Source organism: Anguilla rostrata, chromosome 12 (genome assembly GCF_018555375.3).
Source record: "Anguilla rostrata isolate EN2019 chromosome 12, ASM1855537v3, whole genome shotgun sequence".
In the NCBI taxonomy this organism is placed as follows: domain Eukaryota; kingdom Metazoa; phylum Chordata; class Actinopteri; order Anguilliformes; family Anguillidae; genus Anguilla; species Anguilla rostrata.
The window spans coordinates 36,836,899-36,847,648 of record NC_057944.1 but is presented as its reverse complement, the minus strand read 5'-3'; the positions used below and the strand labels follow the sequence as shown (position 1 = coordinate 36,847,648).

Sequence of the window (10,750 nt, the reverse complement as noted above, 5' to 3'; positions counted from 1 at the left end):
CCCATCCCCCGTTTCAATGCAAACTCTTCGATTCAAGCATTGTCCTAATGAGGGAAAAGTTACATATATATATATATATATATATATATATATATATATATAAATTTGTTTACATAAAACTAAAGATGCACTCTGCCAAAGCTCACTAGATAAACAAGGCAACATGAAAAAAAAAAAAAATTTACAGAAGGTGAAGTTCATTTCAAAAGCAAAGTCTCAAAAAAAAGACTGCCCTGTAGAAGCCCATAGAAAATGTATATGGAAATCTACCCTCAGTAACTAAAGTAATTACAGTATGCCCAACATTAATATGACCCTACACATACATTACATTGGATCCAAACAGACAGAACTACTGTCAGCAAACTGTAAAAGTCACAATTGATATTGAATCAAAATCTTTTTCTCCTCCTCATTGAAGCTTGACATTGTCTGCAGGTGTACTCAGGCCCAGTGCAATGAAACACAACTCCACAGAGAATCCTTTCTCTGTTTTCTCAACAAAAGAACAAACACAACGGTGCAATTATGCACGTGTCTCAGGAGTTGTCTGTTAATATTTAATGTCTGTGTTTTCACTGCGGTGGGGAGTGGGGAGTGGGGGCTCTCCAGAGCTTTCTGGCAAGAACTCCCTCCCTGCATGGCACACAGAGCTGACGATGTGCTGTAGCGACACGTTGCTATGTTGCAATCTCCTCATTTGTGTTTCATCATGTGGAGGTTTATGTATTTGCAGCTTGCAAATATCAAGAGCGGGGCTACGAACAATGAGGTCAAGGCCTAAAATTTCAGAAAGAAATGAACAATGCACATGCAATTTGCAAAGCAAGTTCTGTCAGGAAAACTCTAATTACAGCGAGCCAACCAATCGGTGGGCCCCAGTAACCGCATACTCACACATTTCCTTAATCAACCAATTTCATACAGACGAGCACTCTTCTCTTACCCATCCAATCACAGGCACACATCACCAATGCAGCACCTTTTTAAACCAACAGTCAGGCCTCTCTCTCAGTGCTGCTGCTTGCCTGCACTGCTTCTCCATGCTTCACGGCTACTGCTCAGAATTGCGCTCACCCTCCACCACCTTGGCTTGGTTGTGCTTCTAGATACTTTTCTGGTATTCCTCCTGTTTAGTGGGGGAGATGTATAGTAGGCCTACTCCCTGTTAGATAGGGTATTCATGAAGCAGATCCATTCAGATCCAATAAAACCAAAAATGTATTTACACACTGTACAGAAATTATGAGTGAGTCCTCCATTGTGGAACTATAGAATGTGGAACTAAAATTTGAAAATTTGAAGACAATTAAGAATTTACTTGACGGATCTTTAGTTCAAATCTGATTGGTTACCCCGACGCGGAGTTATACCGCCGCCGCCGCCGCCGCCGCCGCCGCCGCCTAGCCCAGCCCCACGCTGCCTGCAATCCCAGCATGCCTTGCGGAGGTGTGCCACCACCTCTCGTTCAAAATGAATGGAGGCGGTGTCGCCGCCTGGTGGTGCCGTGTACGGAGTGGCTTCACCCTGAGTGCTGCAGTGAGGGACAGCTGCACCTCCTTCACTAAGGACCAGCTGCAGCCGGTTTTGTTGAACAGACAGTATGCATTCCTGGAGGAGGAGAGGCTGATGGTTCTCTCCAGTGTGGGCACGGTACCTCAGTGGCTGAATCCCGTTCTCTGGACTTGTGCACTTAAAGGCACATTCCCGTCAAGTCCATGAGGGCTTAGGGCTGTCCCATTGTCAAAACAGCTTTTTTCGCAAGGGCTCTTATCTCTATCTGCCCTCTTGTTAGGCCCAGCCTTATTCATGCTGTCATTTTCTGACACTGCATGAACAGGCAATAAACACAACTTATTTCATCTCTTCTCATTAACCCCCCTCTCATGTCATTTTCCTTTCAAAAATCATTAGAATTCACTTATTTAAGATGTTTTGTAAAAGTAATTCTTGGAAACACTTGTCAGCACACCCCCTGGAAATTTACGGTTCCTACATGCCTAGTTCAGGTCACAGAACTATATAAGAACTTATCAAAGTGCTTATACCTGTATAGTTCTGTGATTCCGGTGGTGGATGTATGGAGGACCAAAAATGCCAGTATTTATCAACCTAGTCATTAATTTATTAATTTATTTTGTTTTGGTCCTCCATAGAGCATGACTCGCCTCTTCCTCTCTTGACATATAAATTTGAGTAAGGCTGTGTCTCCGTCTCTCAGAAATGTGTCACATATTGGGGGTCCTATTTCACCCTCATGCCATTGTCCACTCGTGCACTAAACCGTCCGCGGAAATACGCCATTGCAGTCTGCGAGTCTGTAATCCGCGAGTCCAGAGGGCTCTGTCTGGGACTGGGCCAGTTTCACCAGCCAGAGGCCCGGAGGACCCAGCTGCAGAATTGCGGCCTACCGGATGGTTGTGCCTGAGCCCTGCAAGGAACTGAAACCAGTGGAGACTATTGGAAAGTGTAAATCCATTTCTCGATTTTAGTTTAGTTCAGATTTTTAGAATAACTTGGTTAATATTAATAATAATAATAATAATAATAATAATAATAATAATAATAATAATAATAATTAAACCTCCACTGAAAAGTAGGAGGAGTGGCTCTGCTGGAAATCGAGCCTGCTTTGAGCGGCACACTGGAAAGTGGTCGCTCTGTTTTACTTTCTTATGTCTTTGTTGTTTTAGTTTATTGTTTTTGCTCGGAACCTGTGAGAGAGAAATGGCGAAGATGTTCGTTTATTTTCTTTCGTGTTTGTGTGGGTGCGCTCTCTCTCTCTCTCTCTCTCCATGGAGCAACCAACGGTGTTTCAGGAACTGCCGCATCTCCCTACCAGGGGTGTCATGCTGGCGAGTGACATAATAATAATAATAATAATAATAATAATAATGATCTGCGTATTACGATATATCAAGAATTTCCCTGAATTCAAATTTGCTTTTTAATCCATCGTAATGCATTCTCTGTAAACATTGTTTATCACTAAACACACAGCATTTCTTCACATGCTGTCTCTGCATTCCATTATGTGTGAATCATGGATGTTTATAAATTCAGAGCAACAATGGTTGTCTGCTAGCTAGCTATAATACAGTGTTACCTTCAGAGTGCCCTGGACACAGATCAACCTGCAAGAGTACATTTCAAACCTGGTTCACAAAATTGAGCCATGGAGAGACCGGCATTGCCACCACAATTTATTAAATATGGTAACAGATTATTCAGTATGCGGCACAACAAAGTCTCGGCAGTTTGGGGATTGTAATAAAGTTGAACTTTAAGTCATCTGAGCCAATATCCGCACAAGTAGCTAAACCATTGCTAGAAAATGAATGCTGTCCAAAAAATACCCAGGAATATTTGAGTCACACATACTAAACCATGGAGGTAACCATAAAAATCAATGTAGCTAATGCTTGTGATCTAATGTTAGACAGACTGTCAGCAAGATTGCTAGCGAGCTAACCAACATGAATTCACTTGGATTTGATTTATGTGTGTGAGATCTGCATCCAAAGACTTCATACTTACGACATGGAAAAACTGGACTTGGTTACATATTTGCAAAGCATAACTGAAACTATCATTTCCATTGGCCCTTTGCTGTATGCTGTGGAATTCAAAAGATTCCATGACTGGACGCCAGACATTGACATGAAAGGTACCAGTGAACAAGGTCCGTGCTTTGATAATAGACACATTGCTGGAAAGAAGATATAAATTTAATATGTTTTCAAACATTTCTGAAAAGAATAATAATAATTGAAGTTTCACAATTAAGGACACATTGTTTATTGAAGTTAGATCATAGCAGCTCCATAGGAACTGTTCCTTCCTTCAAAAAACAAAACTGGAAGCTTTTAACAATACCCCTTCATGGGCATCATTTGCCAAGCATTTGCCTTACCATATATACAAATAATTCATCTCTGGGACACCAGCATAGCTGGAACTTCAAGACTTCTTGATTGGGTCCCGTGTAACAAACAACCTCAAGGGGCCTGTTGACGTTCGTAAACAATACAGTAATATTCAACAGTTCCTCATGGAAGAGAATCAGGTCCCAGCTCTATATATAACGAAAAGCCTCCGACTGATTTGTCATTTTGCCGAGGATCCGATGTCAAGAACTATTCAAGGTAATATGGAACAAGATTGACATGATAGCTGTTCCATGACGGCCTTTTTGAATGCATTTTGCTCATTAGAAATGATGCAGGCATAAGATGAAGTTTCAATTCATTTCAACCTTTAGATGCAGCATGGACTTTAATTTACAATTTGAAAATTTTTTTTAAAAAACTTAAAAAATGGAAAAGTAGGGAGTAGGTTTTCTATATAAGAGCTTATGTAGATTAGATTTTTTTTGACGACAGTTCACTGTGATCGGCTTTTGTTGTAACGTTACCGTAAGTTGTTGTAAATTGCAAGTGCTGTATTAGGCACAATTAATATTTGCTCCGTTTCCCATGTTCTCCTGTATACTGCAGGTGTATGAGCCATGGATCAGAACAGCAGTGGTGGACAATTGTTTCGACTTGATAGCGACCTCAATGCGAAAATGGTGAGGACGGTCATAGGGCAAACGCTGGTGTGGTTCTTCATCTGCATTGACATGCTCATGCTTTTTACCTTCTTCAGTAAGCATGCTTTCCGGAGCGATGCACGCTACATCCTGTTTGCTCACACCCTGCTGGGAGACTCCGTACTCCTGCTGCTCAATGACCTGGTGGTGCTCCTTATCCACTTCCAAGTGCTCGTACCTGTCGGTCGCTGCATCGTGGTCTGCATTCTCCTGGCGATTGCCTCCAAAAACACGCCCTACACCATCACAGCTATGTGCCTGGAGCGCTACGTGGCCATCTGCATGCCGCTTAGACACGCCAGCATATCCACCACCGGCAGGACCATGGCTGCCATCGCTGTCGTCTGGGCATGCAGCTCCGTCAGGGTCATGACAGATCTCACTATCTTCACTATAGTGGCCCCGCCAGGTTACTTTGCCACGCCCACGCTATGCTATTACCAGGTCATGCTGGTGACTGAGTGGCACCGCCTCATGCATGTCATATTTAATCAGGTGGACTTCGGTATTATTATGGTGATCTTGCTGTTCTGCTACACAAAGATCATGCTGGCGGCTCAGGCTGCCTCTGGAGAGAATAAGCAGTCTGTGTCGAAGGGGCGACGCACGCTCCTGTTCCACGGCCTGCAGCTCATTCTGTGCATGGCTGAACTGTGGGTCCCTTACATAGTGGATCTTATAGGGGTGCAAAATCAAAGCTTGTATGTGCACATCCGATTCTTCAATTTTATTTCTTTTACCATTATCTCAAGGGCCCTGAGTCCCATTATCTATGGCCTGAGGGATGAAAAGTTTTTCCTTGCCCTGAAATATTACATGAGCTGCAAGGCCCCTCTCTAGAGAAATATCGCAGCTTAGAACAAGCTTTTTGTATCTTCTAGTTCTAGTCAGTTCATATAGTATAAATTTAGTCTCACCAAAACTTTGGCCAGGATACTAACTGTAGTCATGTCAGGAATCACAGCTTTCATTGGCCCAAGCTCAATAAAATGGCATTGATCATGTACATTATTATGTTTCCTCACCAGCACGACATCATAAACCAGCACATTTGCGACATACTGAGTGACATCTCATGGCTGAGTTTATGGACCTTTTTCATTCCCGTTAGCAATGGCTTTCAAGACAATTAGTTTCCAGCAGCAGATTGTAGGTAATAGTGCCATCTGCTGATGACAGTAAGGTAAATGCTTTTGTTCAGCTCAGTGTTGAGGTATACAAGTGTATCTTCACACTTTTAACAACAAACTGTCATGTGTATGCTGGGTATTTTAAAGTATTCACTTGAAAGGACCTGAATTTTAATTTTTAAAATTTTAATCTTGTATATTTTTGTTTTGTGTGTACCTTTTCAATCAAAAAATTGAATACTTTTTAACATTAACAAATTATTTTAGTGTGCTTCTAGAGTGCACGCAGTGATATTGTGACAATACATGTATGCAGTGGCAACAGATGCGACCATTTTGTCAGCATGTTCCCATTAATAAATGCGATCCTATCCCAGTGAAGACTAATGTTTTATTTTATTTTAAGTTGTGGAAAAATGTGTCACTTATGGAGTAGTTTTGGTTAAATAGATTTCTAGTGAAAAAAAAAGTTATATAAGACATTCCATGTTATTGAAATGTACTTGTGTTCGGTTACCTTCCTCCTCTATTGGAGGTCTGAGCCCAAAAGCCCCTCCTCTCCCCTGGCTGCTGCCTCACTGGGTTCCCAGGCATCACAGGCCTCCCAGGCCCTGGGCCTTCCGATGTGGAGACCCAACACTGTGTCTGTGCCTCTACACTGACCTCTGACCTCTGCTACTACAAATTTAGATTAATGAGGCATTGAAATCCCCGGGAGGAATCTGCAGGGAGCTTGTCTTCATTCACAGCTCATTCCCCAGCTCTGCATGTCAGTGAGTTTCAGAGATACTAGATTACTTACTCATATAATACAAGCACCAGCAGCTCCAGAATGTTCAATAAGATATTTCAATTAGAGCCCGACTGATGCCAGATTTTTGGGTCCGATGCCGATCCCGATTTTGGAGAGTCCTAGCCCACCGATTGCCGATGTTTTGACCGATATTTTGTCAAAAAGTGCAACATTTTCAAATCAATTTGAAAAACTTATATTTTATTAAAGTTTCTATATTTAAAAACATTTAAATTATAAGCAAACAAATAAAAATATAAATAAACACACCTTTTAGATAAAAAAATGTAAAATATGATATTAAATTAAATATATATATTAACACCATCTTTAAGTGTGTGGAATCAAAATAACTCCACACCTTGCTTTTACTCCTTTCTTTTCCAGCCATCTACAAAAAATTAATTTAAAAAAATCAGTTTTCCAGTTTCAAACATATATTTTTATGAATATTATTTTTATTGTTGTTGTTATTAATTTGTTATTATTATTTCTTAGTATCTATTCTCAGTAAATTTATTATATTTTCTTATTTTATTCCTACTACATGATCTCAAAGAGTAAGGCTTTATCTAGCGAGCTTCCTTGTCCATAAGAATTCGGTGGTGAAAATAACTACAATGCGCTCTGAAACGTGACTAGATGACACACTCGCTCGCAATAACGCATTAGCTATTGACACAGCCTCATTATTTCTTATTATATATTCTCAGTAAGTTAAATGAATTATATTTTCTTATTTTATTTCTACTACATGATCTCAAAGAGTAAGACATTATCTAGCGGAGCTAATGAGTGAATCAAGTGTAACGTTAGATGGAATTAAATTGACTGGATGAAATACATGAGAAAAACTACAATGCGCTTTCGTGCAGGTTACCCACGCTAACTGTTGGTTGATTCAATTCTCCAACAGAAATCCTTCTCTCATGTTATCACAACAAAGCTAGATAACATGGCTTAAAATGATCCATGTTAGAAGTGTTTTATCGGCGTTTTTACTGTCTGGTTAGCTTCCTACGATGACGCCCGACTAGATGACACACTCGCTTGCAATAACACGTTGGCTATTGACACAGCATCATATAGTAGCTAATCATTATCTCGGATAAAAAAACAAATATGTGATGCATTCAATCACCATTTTATTTAGGCTGGTTATTTATTTGAGAATACAGCGATGTCCTCTGGAAATGTAGATCCTACGCTGCTTATGTGCTCACTGCCACTTCATAAAGGCTTGCTAGCCAGCTAGCTTGCTAAAGTGAACCAAATATGTTAGCTAGCTCGCTCGCTTGATAATGAGGATTGATAAACATAGTGGTCGTATAAACTCATTTAATTAAAAACTTTCACTAAATATACATATCTTTATTGCGGCAATCAAATCTGTGCAGACAAGTCTTGCAGTGGAGAATATTGGATGAGGCACGAGTGACAAACGTCTTATTACAGAAGTAGGGCGTCAGCTGCTGCAGTTCACACTTGTATTAGCGCTCTACTGGATAATTCTAGTAAATAGCAATTACAACGTTCGAACAGACAAGTACAGATAAATAACCAATGTTTTTTTTGTTTATTATACTTATTTAAAAATCGGGACACATCGGCGGCATAACTGCTGATCCCGATGTCGTCAAAAAAGTCAAATAATGGCCGATATATCGGTCGGGCTCTAATTTCAATCAATCAATCAATCAATCAAATTTTATTTTTACAGGCAACCCTGGCCTAAACCCCCACAGGAGCAAGCCTAAGGCAACAATGGCAAGGAAAAATTCCCTGTGGCAGATAGGAAGAAACCTTGGAAGGAACCATTCTCAAGGGGGAAACCCATCCTCCTCTGGTCGGCTCAGGGTGCCGACTGGTGACCAACATGTCAGTCAGTTTTATAAGGTTTATGATGTGGCTCAGATGATGGGTGGGGCCGGGTGGCGGTGATGGGGAACAGCAGGTGGCGACAGATGTGGGCAGGGTGGAGGCAATGACGAAAGAGGGGCTGGACAGCAGAGGTGGGGGAGACCAAACGACTCTCGAAGCACTCTCGAGGGTTACATTACATTACATTACATTACAGGCATTTGGCAGACGCTCTTATCCAGAGCGACGTACAACAAAGTGTATAACCATAACCAGGAACAAGTATGACGAAACCCCTAGAGAGAAGTACCGGTCCAAGTGCAGGGAACAACCACATAGTTCAACTTGGGCCCTGGAGGTTAAACTAGGAGGGTTGGGGCAAGAGCCCCGCCGGCAGCGTGGGGAAGAGGGTAGAAATGGCAATTAGAGAATTTTCAATATAGCAGACAGTGGGTAAAGTGGCAGTAGTATGTATTGGGGGGACCCCACCAGGAGTAATATATGGCTGCATAGCTACTAAGACAGGGATGGAGAGCCCATGCAGTCATGAGGAATAGAGCAGTGTAAGTATAGTGTAATAACTGGATGGAACTAACACCTGGAGTTATAATATTGCTTACATTTTTTTATATGCACAGATTTGTATACAAAAAATTTAATTTACACTATGGCAAACCTTGCTAGATAAGGAAGGCGAAATGAAAGAACATAAATTACAATATGTGAAACTCATGTCATGAGGAAAGTCTGAAATGAAAGACTGCCCTGTGGAAAATGTACACAGTAACTAAGGTAATGACAGTATGTCTGACACTAATATGACCTCACACATGTTGGATCCCAGCAGATGAAACTACTGTTTGGTCAGAAAACCATTAAAAAAAAATCATAGAAGTTACATTTGACATTGAAGATAATTCTTTTTCCCCTCCTCATTGAAGCTTGACAATGTCTGCAGATTTACTCAGACCCAGTATAATGTAGCACAACTCCACAGAGAAACCTCGTTTTCTGCACAAAAGAACAAGTGTAACCGCAATTAAGATGTCTCAGGAGTTGTTTTAATATTTTATGGCAGTGTCTTCTCTGCAGTTAGGGTAATGATGGTGGTGGTGGCTGGGGTGGGGGTGGGGGGTCTTAATTTGCTCTCTGAAGATTTATGGCAATAACTCCCTCCCTGCATTGCACATACACGTCTACAGAGCTGGAAGTGTGCTGTATGTTGCAATCTTCTCAGTCATGTTTCATCATGTGAAGGTTTACCAGCTTAACGAGGAGGGTGAAAAAACAATAATGTGAAGGCCTAAAATGTAAGCCACTGAGAAGCAATTATTTTTGTGCTCTCCCATGTAATTTCAGAATGAAAACAAACATAAAGACAACTCGGAACACTCTCCGACAACTCCTGAGACACATGCCTAATTGCGCTGTCATGCCTGTGTTTGCTCGGATAAAGTAATGTACTAATAAACAAGCAATGCCCTCAATCTGTCTCTCACCACATTCTGCCTCGTGTATAAAATTAGTCTCATTGCGGCAGCAAACACCCTTAATTCTTACGATTTCTTCTGATTCCACATCATCAATCAGGCCTCTGTCATGGATTCTGCCTTTAATGAAGGCAATGACGTAGCCAGGTCACCAAGCAACTCAGTAATACACTTTTTATTTGATCAAATAGGAGAAACCGTTCATGCACTCATCATGGAGTTAGACAGACCTTCTTCCAATCAGACAAGGTGCTTCGCATTGTATGACAGTCACCCCCGCCCACACCCATTTCTGTTTTTCTGAGAACTTTGTTGCTGCACTCAGAAACCTGATCAAGATGTGACATTCTGCATACAATGGTTATACATCCAATAAACCTTATACCGGCTGGTTATATGCTTATAGCAAATGTACTTTTAACCATGATTTTACTCCATCTACAAAGTATTCCCCTCAAGTCACATTTACACATTCACAACCTTCTTAAACACCTGTGGCAAACTTCCTGTTTTTCTCTTGTGCTGAAACTGCTGTGGTTGAAACTTTGGCAGTACGCGCAGAATTTTTGGTTTAGGCATTTCCTTCTTTATTTTCTTATCTAACTCCCTCAGCTTACCCACATTGTTATTAACACATTAAAAAACAACCAGTCGCAATCCCATAATTTTAAGAAGTAACAAAGTTTGTCTGCTAGCTAGCTATGGTGTCACCTTCACCTTCTAAGATTGCCCTCCAAGAGTAAATTTCTAATCTGGTTCAGAAATTTGAGCCTGCGTTGCCACCAAAATTTGTTCAATATGGGTACAGGGAATTCACTATGCAGCTCAACAAAGTCTTGGCATTGTAACTGAACATTGAACTTTAAGGCATCTGAGACAATCCACA

At 41.0% G+C, this 10,750-nt stretch overlaps 1 protein-coding gene across 1 annotated transcript; it reads left to right on the top strand.

The window, feature by feature from the left end:
- The first annotated feature begins 4,405 nt into the window (after positions 1-4,405).
- Positions 4,406-6,091, top strand: LOC135236374 (odorant receptor 131-2-like). The gene has a single exon (XM_064302688.1). The coding sequence runs from the start codon at positions 4,508-4,510 to the stop codon at positions 5,429-5,431; it is 924 nt and encodes a 307-aa protein (XP_064158758.1). The 5' UTR covers positions 4,406-4,507; the 3' UTR covers positions 5,432-6,091.
- The last annotated feature ends 4,659 nt before the right edge of the window (positions 6,092-10,750 follow it).

Coding starts and splice junctions, on each gene's coding strand:
- LOC135236374 (XM_064302688.1), top strand. CDS start 4,508: ATGGATCAGAACAGCAGTGGTGGACAATTGTTTCGACTTGATAGCGAC.